General features: G+C 36.2%; 1 protein-coding gene across 5 annotated transcripts in view; it reads right to left on the bottom strand.

The window, feature by feature from the left end:
- NCAM1 (neural cell adhesion molecule 1) overlaps positions 1 to 15,866 on the bottom strand; it is a 507,520-nt gene that overhangs the window by 47,213 nt on the left and 444,441 nt on the right. For all 5 annotated transcript variants that reach the window (XM_082273679.1, XM_082273678.1, XM_082273680.1 and 2 more), the window contains 2 exons: positions 3,110 to 3,234; positions 2,449 to 2,629 (listed from right to left, as the gene is read on the bottom strand). In XM_082273679.1, the coding sequence (XP_082129805.1) occupies positions 2,449 to 2,629; positions 3,110 to 3,234 (306 nt within the window). The remainder of the gene's footprint in view (positions 1 to 2,448; positions 2,630 to 3,109; positions 3,235 to 15,866) is intronic.

Below are 15,866 nucleotides of genomic sequence, written 5' to 3' on the forward strand. Positions count from 1 at the left end.
CACTTTAATCCTCTAAACTGCAATACCCATTCATACCTACATAAAATTCCCTGCAGTGCACACACACAAACACACAGTGCTTTTGTGCACCAAGGCATGCTGACTGATTCACTGTCAAAGTTTTACACTACAATGCCTGCAAAGTCAATTGCCTAGAGTAACTATGTGGTCTTAAAAGTAAACCACAGGTAGTAATAATAGCATATGCATGATACAAAAGGATATGCACACATTATTTTTTATCCTGGACAAATAGGGTCCATAGGAGCTCTCTCTCCCTCCAATTCAAAACCCAGTGCAGCAATGGTTCACTATCCCCCCTGTTGCAGCAGTGCATAGCTCAGAGCTAAAGCAATGGGGGACATGTGTAGGGTTTTGAATCAGAGGGATCTTTCTCCTGTGATGGTGGGTATGATAATCAATGACTGGAAGCATCTTAGCATTGTCCTAGCAAAAAGACAGGACAGGGGAATGCCATCAAGTTTTTCATGTTTTAGATGTTAAGTACCAGTCCAATGCCAAACCTTTAATTTGCCATTAGAGGTTCTGGATTGTTAAATGGTGGACTGAACATACCACATGGGGCTTAACACAAGATTGTTCAGAAATAGATAACCTTTTGTGTGCACAGCTTGGGCCTGTAATCCATGGAGCTCCACAAGGATACAGAAGTTGTTTTACAAGCATTACAAGAGGCCAGACTTTTAGCAGTAGTGCTAGTTTAACAAAGTTTAGGACCAAACAGTTTCACAATTATCGCAGTGCTCTTCTGAAAAACAAAATCCCTTTATGTGCACATTTTGGAGTCTAACAAATATATGTGGAGGAATAAAAATAAAAATAAAAAATAGATGCTGAAATAGAGGATGCTGCTAGCCACTCTTCCTCCTTAACATGACATTGATGACGAGTGCAGACAAAGTTTCACCACGCCTTCAACTGACTCCTAGTAAGCTTAAAGAAACTATAATAGTTTTGGGTTGTTTTAGTTGGAATTTATTTAATTTGAATACATTTTTAAACTGATATAAAATATCAGTTTTTTTTTACTATTGATATAAAATCTTTATTTAACAAACAAACATTGAATGAACTGCCTCCATGACAATGGTGTTAAAGAATTTATATTGGTTTTCTAAAGAATAGCTTTTTGTTACCAGGTTTTCTTGCATTTAAAGCATGTATGAAGCCATATGGAGCAGGAAATGATGTTCAAAGAGGCATTTTAATCAATGCTATCTAAAACATCTATATAAAAATATAATACACAATACCATGATATGTGTAATGTAAAATTAAATAAAATTGTACAGTGATGCTGCCATTCTAATTGTGGACTTTGTATATACTGTATTGGACTATTGGGCCAGTCCTAAATTGATGAGAAGCAGTAGGCTTTACAGTGATCGCTGTTGAATGACTACATATATATATATTTATAAATAGGGATGTGTTCAGGCATGTTTAGATTATACCCGCCAGGATGCCGTCTCTGCACACCGCCAATCATAGGCAGTGAGGCATTTCCCAGCCAGCAGCTGCACATAGAAACGCTGCCTATGATTGGCGGTGCGCAGTGATGGCTTCCTGGTGGTTACAATACGAACACTGCTGAGCCCATCATTATTTATAAATATATACTATATACACACATTGCAAGAGTTTATCAGAATGAAAAAAAAACAAGAAAAAAAAAGTTTTATGTGGAGTAACATGTTTGCTACATACAGTCAGTCAATGTTTTCATCTTAATCCCTTAAAATGTAGAGATAGCGGGGGTCATTTATACAACAGTCTGAACTATTAACTACCTGTCTTGCCAATATCAACCAATCAAATACCTTTTTAAATATGTATATAAACGTAACAATTATGAGAAGGTGTACAATGCTATGGAGCACAAACACACTGTTTGTTTCTGCAACCTTAATAAGTAATGTAACCTTAATAGGTGAGGCAACAGACTGAACTACAGTTAAAGCAGAACAATACAAAACAATGCCGGTTACACTCATATATTAGGCTCACTGGTCATTTTAGCTACCTATTTACATTTTTTTTTTAACTTCCCATTACAAAACCTACTATAGGATTAGTTGATATGCAAAATAGCATATCAGAAATCAACAAGGACTGCAAAAAGTGATCAAACTGCTTAATACAAAACAATGCAAGCAAACACCTGGCATCTGTATCATGTACCAGTGTCCCTGCTCTTTAATTTTGTGGTTAATGATGAAGTATGGTCAAAGTCAACATAACGCATTTCACGCTTAGCATCATCACACGGTCCAGGCACAACGCAAGCTGTGCATGCAAGACCAGGTTTAAGGTTGGCTGTAAGCAAGCAGCTGGTCAAGGGTATGTTCAGGCATGTTAGGAAAGAAGCAGCTCAATTGCGTTAATGATTAAGCAGAAGGGATGAGGACAATAAAATACAAAAGGTACCTGGAATAACTGTGGGCTTTGTTGTGGTTCTAAAATTGAAGTTAGCTGCCTTTGACTTCCCCTGCTGGTTCTCAGCTACTACAACAACCTCATACTCAGCATTCCAGTCTAGAGTTCGCAGCATGATGTGGTCACTGTCTGAGGCTATCTTAATCTCAGGTTTCCAGTCCAGGGAATTTTTCTAAAGAAGAACCAAAGGAGGATATTTAAGATCCAAGTCAACTGCATAAAACATATTAGGTTTGAAATCACAAAATTATTCAAATAACATAATCTGACAGACACGATGCAAGCAATTCAGAAAAAAGTCCTTTTGTTAGAAAAATGTGCACAATTTTTACTGAACTGACATCCCAAACTATTTGGCCTCTAAGAAAAGGGACTATTGACAAATGTTGAAATAAAATTAAAAACTCTGAAACAGGCACGCTAATACAAAATTATTTGAGTGAACTTAGAAGAATAATTGGCCTTTATCTGATAAGGGTCATGGACATTTATTATATGTAAGTATGTCCAAGACACAAGATTTGATAACAAATTTAGATGTTTAGAACATATGAATGAAAAACGTTGTTAATCAGAAGCTGCATAAAACAAAATTTATATAGAAGTTGGAAATGATTAGACAACTGTAAAACATTTGCTGAAAGACACTTACAGCTCTGTAACGGACAAGGTAGTGACGGATAGGGGAGCCACCATCATCCTGCTTGATCAAGACAACTTTAAATGAGTTTCCATCATCTCCAACACGGCCTGTCAACTTTGGAGCACTTGGTTCCCCTAAAAATAACCAATCAGTTCAGGGTTAAAGAAATCCAGAATCCTTATAAACTGCAAATCCATGAATAAACAAACACTAAAAGTGTCTTGAAAATCCAACAATACTTTCCTCTAAAAGTAATGCTGAGCATCTGACCTCATGGGTAAATTTGTGACCTCAACACATTACCCACTTAGGATAAAATAACTTTAATAAATATTTTAAATTATGCTCTTTAATATGTATGTATATGTAGCCAAAATAACTTTAGATCATTCCAAATATCTATTATGAAGACAAATCCATAACCACAATTGCCCATAAAGTGTGTTGAATTCTAAATGATCCCTTTGTATTTAATTACTAAGATTCCCTTGGTCTGTAAGTCAACATTCATTTGACACATATCTAAAAAAAATGATTATTTCACAATGTCTATCTATGACATTTATAAACTCCTTAAGAAGACAAGTAAATAATATTGATTTGATATAGACTGATATACAATGCACTCAAGTTAGTCAGTGTCCCACTAACTGTAATAGTTTGAACAAATATAAATTTACCACTCATCATACACTTTGATCCATCATTGTACATCTTCATTGGACTAAAAAATGTGTGTACCGGTGGGCATAATATTAGTACCACAATGGCTGTGTCCAAGCTTTGTATTTATAGCCCGAAAATAATAAACCCCAGGAACCCTATATATCTCCATGTAACAACAATATGGAAATCATTCACTGTATTTTGTAAGACCTGTTCTTCTGAAAAACAGGCAATTGGAAAAAAAAAACAAACAAACACATTTTTACCCTAGCTACAAATCCTCTTTTGTGAAATAGGACTTATGCTCTAAGGCGAATGAACAGCCAAGTATGTACTGTACTTATATTTAATCAGCAAGCACACTACAATCTGCACAGTGCTCCTTGCTATGGGATATGTATCCATATTGACATTTCTCGACATCTAAAAGTACATATAATAATGTACAATGGCACAAGAATGGAAGTTGAAGTGGTTACTGCTATGTTCAAGTCTAGTTCCTGAGGACCGCCACTAAACAAACTGCAGGCATTTATTCCAAATAACCACACAATGTTATTATAGGCTTTAATGGTGTTTATATGTTGTATGCTACATTTAATATGCTATACAGCACACAGTAATATCATTATAGCATGTGTTGCTTCCCATTCTCCTGGTTACCTCAATATATTTTCCAGGCTTAATCTGTAGCCTTTGAGCAAACTCATCATCCCTAGATAACTCTTTTAGGGTTTGCACCTATAGGGTTTTGCCCTAAAATGTAAAGCTATGTTAAACAGGAATGCTGTGCAGAAATACAACTGTAATATGATGGCTGTGTTCAGCAGCTTTTACAGTAAAATTATTTTTGAAAGCTTCCAAACAGCACTAATTGGTAGTCCGACTGATTTAATGCAAAATATTGCATTGCAATGCTTGATTGTCTAATGTGTAACATAAACTGATAACCCATGTATGTTATTTATTTTTTTTTTTGTGCAGAATATCATAAGCATTATACTGATTATTTGAGGGTGGAGATATGATGATAATCATATGAGCTAGAACACGGCAAAATGGTGGTCAGACATTGCTGGTGTCTTTACAATTACTAAAAAAGTGCAAAGTCATGTGTACTGAATGAAACTTTAGGTATTAATGGACTTGCACGCATCATTTTGTGGACTCACCTAGGATTTAGGTAACTGACTGGCATTAATATTTAGCCATTTTATATTTTATAAATCATAGTCTTGAATTTTTACTATATTAGCAACCATAAAAGTTTATCCAAAAAAAATTCAATTGTTATTTTACACATCCATGGGGGCATCTGCAGGAGCTGGTGGACAATAATATTTCAACAGTTTTACTAAACAACCAAACTTTATAACAGTACTAAAGCTCCGTCCTGTTATATCTACATATTCATTTTCAATACTCTTCAGGAATATAGTAATAATCATAATGACTCAAAGTCCAGGTAACTGCCTTATTACTGTAATATCCAGAAAAGTAAAACACTAGTAATACAGTGATAATCTTGTATGCCAGCAATAGTTGCTGTTATTTCATTTATCTAATATAACCTTACAGTATATACTTATAATAACAGAAAAATAAGATTTTAGAAAAGACTTAGTAAAGCTGCTGGAATATTATCTCAAACCTGCTTCTGCAGATGTCTCCTGCAGTTTTGCGATATAACTATAAAATGTTTAATGCTTTTTGGATAAACATTTAAAATTGCCTATTTAAGGCAGTTTTATTAAAGTAGCATCAAATACTAAGCCTAAACCTATTCTCACCCCCATTCATAACCTATTCCAACTATAAACGAAAATAGATGTGCTGTCCCTTTAAACGTGAACATGTATCCAAGAATAAAACACATGTGCAAATTATGTGCAAATAAAGAAAAATAAACAAAAAAATCAGTTTGATTAATTAATAAATATCATGTGACTAAAAAGAAAAAAATATACTAATTTATAAACATATATTGTAATTGCTCAATAAATACATAAATACTATTCACCCTGTAAAAGTGAATAAAGTGCAATAGTGCAATATATTTTTACTACCCTATAAGGAAAAGCTACCTATGCTTACATATTTTGAAGCGGCTCCATTTCGGCCACATGATCTCTCCGGCGGCGAGGAGAGATCGCTTACATTGGCTGCAGAGCCTGGGCTGTCCCTCTACACTGAAACCGGCACTGGGACCCAATCATGTGGCTGGAGCGAAAAGCCTCAGAATAGATAAGTATAGTCCCCTTTCCTTTACAGTGTAGATAGAATAGGCTTAGAAGGGGGGTGGGAGTAAGTTTAGGCTTAGTTAGTATTTCACTGGAATTCCATTTCAATTATACAAAAATGCTCTACAAATATAAAAAGTTTCAGAATGCTATGTTGATAACCACTATGTGAGTAATGCTTAATCAATAATTATTAGATGATCCTGATTGGATAAATGACTTTAGCACTGCTAAGGGATGTATAATTTGCATATCAATTTACCTGGTGAAAATGCATGCACATTTGTTCTGTGTGAATCGGGGGGGGGGGGGGGTTATATATATATATATATATATATATATATATATATATATATATACAGTATCTGTATAAGTGTATAAGGTGTATAAGGTGTAAAAGTGAGTACACCCCTCCAATGTCTGTAAATATTTTATTATATCTTTAGATGTGACAACACTGAAGAAATTACACTTTGCTACAATGTAAAGTAGTGAGTGTACAGCTTGTATAACCACCCACAGATGCTCATTGCGGTTTAGGTCTACAGACATGCTTGGCCAGTCCATCACCTTTACCCTCAGCTTCTGTAGCAAGGCAGTGGTCATCTTGGAGGTGTGTTTGGGGTTGTTATCATGTAGGAATACGGCCCTGAAGCCCAGTCTCCGAAGGGAAGGGATCATGCTCTGCTTCAGTATATCACAGTACATGTTGGAATTCATGGTTCCCTCAATGAACTGTAGCTCCCCAGTGCCGGCAGCACTCATGCAGCCCTAGACCATGACACTCCCACCACCATGCTTGACTGTAAGCAAGACACACTTGTCTTTGTTCTCCTCACCTGGTTGCCGACACACACGCTTGACAACATTTGAACCAAAAAGGTTAATTTGGTCTCACCAGACCACATAACATGGTTCCAGTAATTCATGTCCTTAGTCTGCTTGTCTTCAGCAAACTGTTTGCGGGCTTTCTTGGGCATCATCTTTAGAAGAGGCTTCCTTCTGAGATGACAGCCATGCAGATCAATTTGATGCAGTGTGTGGCGTATGGTCTGAGCAATGACAGGCTGACCTCCCACTCCTTCAACCTCTGCAGCAATGCTGGCAACACTTATACATCTATTTCCCAAAGACAAACTCTGGATATGATGCTAAGCTAAGCACACAACTTCTTTGGTTGACCATGGCCTGTTCTGAGTGGAACCTGTACTGTTAAACCACTGTATGGTCTTGGCCACCATGCTACAGCTCAGTTTCAGGGTCTTGACAATCTTCTTATAGCCTAGGCCATCATTATGTAGAGCGACAATTACTTTTTCAGATCCTCAGAGTTCTTTGCCATGAGGTGCCATGTTGAATTTCCAGTGACCAGTATGAGAGAGTGAGAGCGATAATGGAACCTGTCCTGTTAAACAGCTGTATGGTTTTGGACACTGTGCTGTAGCTCAGTTTCAGGGTCTTAGCAATCTTCCTATAGCCTAGGCCATCTTTATGTAGAGCAACAATTCTTTTTTTCAGATCCTCAGAGAGTTCTTTGCCATGAGGTGCCAGTATGAAAGATTGAGAGCGATAACACCAAATTTAACACACCTGCTCCCTATTCACACCTGAGACCTTGTAACACTAAGGAGTCACATTACCCCGGGGAGGGAAAATGTCTAATTGGGCCCAATTTGTACATTTTCACTTAGGGGTGTACTCACTTTTGTTGCCAGCGGTTTAGACGTTAATGGCTGTGTGTTGAGTTTTGTTTGAGGGGACAGCAAATTTACACGCTATACACTCACTACTTTACATTGTAGCAAAGTGTCATTTCTTCAGTGTTGTGACATGAAAAGATATAATAAAATATTTACAAAAATGTGAGGGGTGTACTCACTTTTGTGAGATACTGTATGTATATATATATATATATATATATATATATATATATATATATATATATTTTATGTAGCAAAGATTACATCAATAAAATACACATGTGAAGCACAAATAATGGCAATAATAATAGTGTCTTTTTAAATTTGTGAGTGCTATAATTAAAAATAATTTACAATTCTCATAAATGCTGTTTGATTTTGCTAACGTTTCCAGTGTTCCTGACTGAAAATCTCTTCTTGTAGCTTTCTTTTTTTTGGCTTAACAAAAGCAGTTAAAAGGCCCTTAAAAATTAAAAGACACTTTAAAACTAAATACCAGAGTAAGTGAAAAATAAATCAGTGCAGGTTTGCACTCCCCTAATTGATGAGAGATACTCTCTTGTTTACAACCAAGGATGACCTTAGCGCCAGATCTTTATTTTTTTCTTAATTTTAGTGCTAAATACACCTGCTTCTGTGTGAATAGGATGCATCATTCCTATAAACTCTGAATTTAAATACATGGCTCTATATAAAATATGTAGCCCAATGCCAAGGATTGCAGAAAGAAAAGACTTTAGATTTCCATCTACATGGAGCTTATTCAACCATCAGGACCTGTCATTGTTAAAGGAAAAAACAAAACAAAAAAGGAAATAAAACTAGAACAAAACAAAATTGTAAATAAATAACCAGTCTGTAAACAGAAAGAACTAACACAAATGCAGGAGGTTAGTGATAATGCAGATAAAAAGGGAAAAGAATTAGTGAGGAGAGAGTGAAAGGTTAGTTTGTCATAAAAACGTCTGCCACAGTCACTAAGGGAAAAAAAAAAACGTTATTGGAAAAGTGGTTATAGCAGAAATGTCATCTGCACACTGCTGAAGGAACCATTTTGTGAAGTGGAACAAAGTATCTCAGCTATCAGTTATATCATTAAATGTGAATTCATAAGCTGAAACTTAAATTTGGCCACAAGATGAGAATCCTTCCTTGTGTGCGGATGGCATATCCACTTTCAGTGAACAATATGGACTAACATGTCAATTTCTGGTCACAGTGTCTCAGCCGGTGAATAAATGATGTGAAAACTAAGCAAGAGAGTCCTGCTGCCCATGCTAATTAGCAGGAAACATGCAAATTCATGCACCATGCATAGGAGCAAATAAAATTTAAAAAAGACCTTACTTTATTTCCTCCTGCTTAACAGCTATCTAAGTCAAGATTGGGAAGGACCCTTTTTTTTTTAATTATCTGATAACAATCTAAGGTTTTTTTTTGCAGAGAAGATGAAGTCAAAACTGGAAATGTAAACAGTATTATAAAGAATAAAGACATTTACTGTGCTTTTTTATTTTATGTCTTGTATTCATGCAATAATTAAAACAATGTGAACAGGGAATTGGCTTCTAAGGCTTGGTACACAAACACACTAATAGTTGGCCGGTTCACTACACTCAGCAATAGAAAAAATAAAAAAATAAAAAATCTTCAAATGGGGACACTAGTGCTTGGAGAACCCCAAAGGCTTCTCTTAGTTTGCAGGGGTTTCCTCTCATTTTGTGTTCTGGCTATGGTACAGGAAGTGAAGGTAAATCTCACCAATGCAAAACATCTAGCAAAAAAAAAAAAATGACAGGGGTCCTTACCCCCCCTTACTCTATCCAAAACCAGTCACACAGGTCTTTTAGATGAGGTCACACTCAATGCTCTGGAAAGCCCCAATTTCAATTCTACCTTGTGGAACTTCGAAATGGTGAAGCAACAGTATAGTGAAATACTGAAAACACCCAGGTAGCAGAAGCACCCAGATCCAAGGAAAAGATCACCCCCAAGGAGATATGAACTTAAATAAATGGTTAATCTCAATAAACATCAAATAATGCATTTCAACCCTGACAGTGACATTCAGCTCAATGAATCTTCAGGAATCATCGTTAAATGCATTAATTGCTGAGTGCACTGAACGTCAGCCTGGTGACAAGTCTGGGTCACAAAATGCATTATATAGTGTTTAGTGAAAATGACCCTTAAATTAAGTTGATGTCCTCTCAGAAGCAGCTTTGTCAACCTCTGCACTGCCCAGATTTCAGCTGTGCTGGTTGATGTTTACTTTTCTTCCTGGCTATTTTGCTCCACTGTTCAAAAATGTATACATACTCTGAACTTAACTGCTGAAAGCCAGGCAGTTTTGAGGGAGCTGTACTGCGTCTATAATCTGATCTTTTGTAAGTTACCTAAAGGTGAATGGAGGGAACATAGAGAGGGTTAAAATAAAGGTACGGTTGTTCTTTAAGGACTAAAACTTAAAACCCTTTTGTGGGTAGACTTACATCAATCTGAGGGAGGTGACCCCTACCAATTTTTTAGGTAGCTCAAGGTAGCCCCTGTTTGGGGGAACAAAGAGATTTCAACAACTTTATGACACAGGAATTGCATTGCACTAGTGGAAAATTAAATTCCAAGAGAGCTATCCTGCCAAGAAGTCACTATACAATGGGGTTTCCAACTTTTCAATATAAAGTAGAAGGAGTAACTTTTCCCCTATTCTGTTTTGAAATATACTGGTGAAACCTTGTCTTCTATGACAGAATCAGTTATTGCAATGAGCCCCCTGGGGTTTCATGCAGAAAATGATTTTTTTTTAATGTATTTATGCATAACACCAATATAACCCTTTAGCATCTCAAACTAAAATTACATGTTCAGTTTTGACTCTCACCTTTTAGTGTTAATCTGTTATTTATTAATCTGAAATTGTAATTTTAACTATGGAGGAATAATACAAGATAAAAAATGTTTTGCTTAAATTTAGTACAGTGCTGTTCAACTTCTCCTTGTAAGTAATATGTTCATAATCCAAAATGTTTGTATATTGTCTACAGAAATGCATTTTGTGACCATAAGCACAATATATTGATCTGATATATCAATAATTGTTTTATACACAAACCTATATGTTAATAGAAAGCAAACAATAAACACCCATGTATACTACAATTATATCAAATGGGTATCGAAGACAGGGAATGGGAATACACAAAATGGGGGTATTAAAAAGAGGTATAATAAGGAGAGGGTGTATGAAGAAAAAGTAGGTGGACAGCACTGAACTAGTAAAACTTGCTCAGTGGCAGACAATAAAGGGAAAAGTGAGGACAAACCAAACAGAGGAGGTGGCTTCTTTGTTCTTTGTTTCTTAATGTCACAGCGACACAGTATTTGCATGCATGCATTAGTACGGATTGCATATTAGGATTAGTGATGCTGCTACATTTAAAAACACCCATAATTGTGCAATATGTTACTAAAGGTAGCATGCCTCGGCTTTGGCTATTGTTCCTTAATATTCTTAACAAATGTAACTACTAGGTAAATTAAAATAGGTAATTTGCCATAAATCACAAATTCTAGTTGAGGAACGGCTATGGGGTCTTAAATAATGCTGACTTTCAGTCTAAATTTTCAGCTAGTATAAAGAATCAGAATATGTGTTGAAATCACTGAAATGTGTAAACATTTCAGTGCATGTGCCTTACAATTTGATAGTTAACAATTTGAAATATTTTTAATCATCATATATGATGCTAGTGAATTACACTTTCAGGTATAATACTATCAATTTGCTGAACATATATAATAACATAAGGATCATTTCAATTATATATGTGGTATTTTGTGCTAGAGGTATATCACAGTCTCAAGTCTCTTGCTTCTAGATAATTTTTTTCAAAAGTCACTTTGTAGGATGTAACTTACAGGCTTCCACTACTCCTTACTGTTCTGTAAGTTATCATTGAGACATACCAGTAGCTAATCAAGCTGGCACGCAGTTGGGGCAGGTAATTACAGAGTAACTAGGAGGTATCTCAAATGCACCATTGGGATATCAAAGAGTAGCTTATAATTGTTTCAATAGAGAGGATTATTGAAAGCAAGAGAATTATGCAGCTGAAGTAAGAAACCTGACAAACCTTTAATGGCTGCCCAAATATTTTGGGTATAAAAGTGACAGCAAGCCTTGACAGCCATAAACTGTCTAGGACTTGCAAATGCAAAAGTAAAACAATCGGTGGTATCTTTAGCTGCATTTGTCTTCCCTGTTAAGTGATACCCGACAGGAAAAAAAAATGATAATCCAATAGAAGTCAAACATCCTTATAATTTGTGTGACAATTTGTTTTTCTTTGTATACAAGTGAACACTTCTAATCTTGTTCTGACCTAAACCTGCAAGGGAGCCTAATAGAGATTAAGCTCTGTTCATATAAAGTGCAATGCTCCCAACCTTGCCACAAACCAACCAGAACAAAGAATTTTACCTTCTGTTCACCAGCGAGGAGGACATCAGCAGCACCATGCAAGTCACATGACAAGTCACATGATACGCACGCACATGATTGGTTGAAAGGAAAGAGGAGGGAGGTCACATGAAAAATATAAAAAGAACGTAAACGATGAGAGAAGGGGTAAAATCATTAAAGGGCTAAATAAAGGGAAGGTAACATAAAACAAAACATTAAGCGACAAAAGCTGAAAGCATATTAAAAATAAATCACAACTGGGAATGAAAAGAGCCTCATTTTTGGAAAACGTAACAAAAGAGATTTATTGTTATACTAATTGGAAGAGCATATTATTCCTGCTGGTAAATTACAGCGGTCCATTTCTGCGGAAAGAGCTGGAAGAAAAACACACGTTAGATTTTTATCAGGGTAGAAACCATGTCCTACTAAAGAGCTGGGGTTAGACTTGATGAAGCAATTCCATCCTGAAAAACAAACTCATTTTAATCTAGCATATAAACAGAGACATCTGCGGATACATTTGCAGCTGAAGAACTAAATTTTGTGTGCATACATTTTATTCCTGATTGTATTTGTGAAGTCAGTCATGTGTAATATAATATTTTTCTCAGCATATATCATTTTCTTGTGGTCCAGAATTTCTGCTAAATAAAATATCACTGCTGCAATGAGAAATATACAATTATAACCCAACTACTGAGGAAATGCTATCTTTCTCTAATACTTATTATGTATGTTATTCTGTTAGGCTTACAAAGACTCTTAAAATATCAAGGATCTATATTTTAAAATATTAAGGATCTATAGACATAGCACACACATTTGAAAACATATACTTAAGAGGTGTCTCTTCAACCAAGAAATGTTTTTTGCATCATAACAACCAATCACAGCCTTCTACCATATTAAAGAATAAATAAGAGAAATAGACCGATTGCTAGGAGGCGTGAAATACTTTTTACCGGGGTACTTTTATCGAAATCCTTATATACAGTATACAGTATATGTAAGCTCTTCTGAGCAGGGCCCTCTTAATCCTCTTGTATTTTATTGTATTGTAACTGTACAGTCTCCCTTTTATATTGTAAAGCGCTACGTAAACTTCTTGCGTTATATAAATCCTGAATAATAATAATCATAAATATACTCTTATATGTATATAAACCCAAAAACAAAAAATGTATTAGGCCTCGTTCACACAGGTGCTGGCATGAACAGTTGTGTTTGTATAGTTGCTACAACTAATAGGCTTTAATGAGCTGCCTGCACACAGCACCTGGGGGCTAAAGACGCCTGAAAAAAAATTGCTTGTTCACAGTATTTGGGCTTCAGCACCCATGTGAATGAAGCCTTATACTGCAGCTTGCTAGTGCTTAGATGTGGTGGCTGTTTTCATTTTTATTTTTTAGGTCAGAAACATTTTTAGCAAGTACAGGAAACGATACCTGTTGCCAGAAATTCAGTGTCCCTTTGAATTATTGTGAGCTGAACAGAAGGCAAAACAATTTTATCATTCTTGTGTAAACTCCTTATCCCCTGGCAATATAGATAAACAAAAGCAGACATGTTCAAAGTCCAGACTGGGTGGCAGCCATTGCTTAGATACAGTGAAGGTGAGAGTGTAGCCACTTAGGGACAGGATGCATGTTATTTACAGGGTTACCAGAAGAAAATCAAGGGAAAAAAAACACTAACGCAGCTACCTCATCTATAGACAAGTAAGATGCAATACATTTTTGTTTTTGGGTTCACATAGTGTCTCTTAAAGTATGTCCTAAGTTCTGTGCTAATAATACTTTTCATGCATACTCAATAACATTAGCTGTGGGTCTTCTACAAAATGCATATTATCCATGCAGTGTATGTGCTATGTTTATGCTTTAACTATGCTAGTTGTAATACCTTCAGTTTAAAAACACAGTTAATTTATCTGGTGGTTGTACAACTGCATCTTGTAGTTTTATGTTAGGTATATACAAGCTGGATTCTAAAAAAAATTGCCTGTTCAATTATAGTACATGCAAACTCTCCCTAATTTGAAAAGAGGGTATGAAGAAAGTGTGATAATGAATATCTATAGAAAGAAATGAAGTAATGAATGAAGGAAAGTCACAGTGCATATGGTTATCATTGGAGAGCTCCCCCTGTACTTAGCAAGCTACCTAATCAAATTCTAAAGTACATACAACAGCGCTATACACCAAACATTGCTTTAGTTCAATAGGGATGGTCAGAAATGCACTGAGTCTGTTGTCTTGTAGCCCAACTTGTGCTAAATACTGTAAGGCTCTGGTGATGCAAGCATTCCTGTTTATCAGTTAGTGGAAGGAAGCACAGCCCACAACCTGCAGATACTACCAATTTTTCATAGGAAAAACAACAGTGTCTGGACACCATTTCTCAACTGGATTGGGTGACTGTCATCTAATATCTATGAGCACCTTAAAACATCATTAAAGCAGATATCTAACGGTGCTGCCTCAAAGTATGGTGTAACAATTGTATTAAGAAGAATATAAAGATCTGCTTAATGTAACGAGCTTCATGGGTAAATCTTGTTGGATCAATTTTGTTGCTTAATGAAATTATTTAGAAAGAAAACGTTTCACCATAGTAAAATGTATTTGTTCCTGAATATATCTATTGTTAAATATTAATAGGAGATCATATATGTTAATAAGGTTGGACATAAAATGGTTGTATGAGAGGGGAAGAGTTATTCTGAGATATACTCTTAAAGTGTCACTAAACTCTGTTTTAGGAAGAAAACAATCTATTTAAATATGTATTCATTAAAGTATAACTCCAGGAAAAAATATTTTTTCATGCAGTAGGGCTGTGCCCGCGCAACAAGGGTTACCTGTTCATTTTTGTATAGTGGTGAGAAGAGCAGAGATATGCTTACCTAATCCGCTGATCCTCCGAGCGCAAGACCAGTCTCTGCTGCTCCTGCCCCCCCCCTCCCCTCACATTAGCTGTCTTGTGCATGGACTGTTCCTGACATCATCACACCCATAGACTAGCTCTGGACATCTGTATGGCAGGAAAAGTCTACCGCTGGACATGGAGGATCGTTGTTTTCTGAAGGAACGGGTAAGTATAGCCTTTCGGTGTGCCCCTAGACAAGACAAGCAGTTAATCCATGCAGTGCTTTAACCTAAAAAAAGGAACTTTGATTGCTCTCAAACTCCTCCTCCAAAAAAAAAAAAAAACATATACTGATTATGGTTAGCACTTGTATTCTTATGTATAATTATCAGAGTACCACTTTTTTTTTTTTTACTGTAGTGGTCCTTTAAGTAAAAATTCACTCTCCTCTGATGTCATCCTCAGAGATGCACAATAGAATGCGTTTTAAGGTATCTCACTTCTTTCTCATGCCTATTGCACATGTCCAAGGGTGATGTAAGAGAAGAGTGGATCCTGGTCTGGCAGTTGTGAGCCCTGGCTTGTCAGCAGTCCTTATCATCTTGCAGTGGTGCTAGTGATCTGCTATCACTGGATCTCCTATGTTTTTGTCCGAGGAAGGAGTCTCCTATCAAGATTGTCGGCTTCCTCACTGTGCAATGACCCAGCAGTCTTCCAGAATCTGTCTGTTATTTTAACCCTTGTGAGTTTGTGGGCAGGGCCATCTAGCCCATTGCACACAGGGCCTTTTTGCTCTCTCTCACTCTTCTCCATCCTCCAGATCCTCC

Source organism: Pelophylax lessonae (genome assembly GCF_965119305.1).
Source record: "Pelophylax lessonae genome assembly, chromosome: 12".
NCBI lineage: Eukaryota > Metazoa > Chordata > Amphibia > Anura > Ranidae > Pelophylax > Pelophylax lessonae.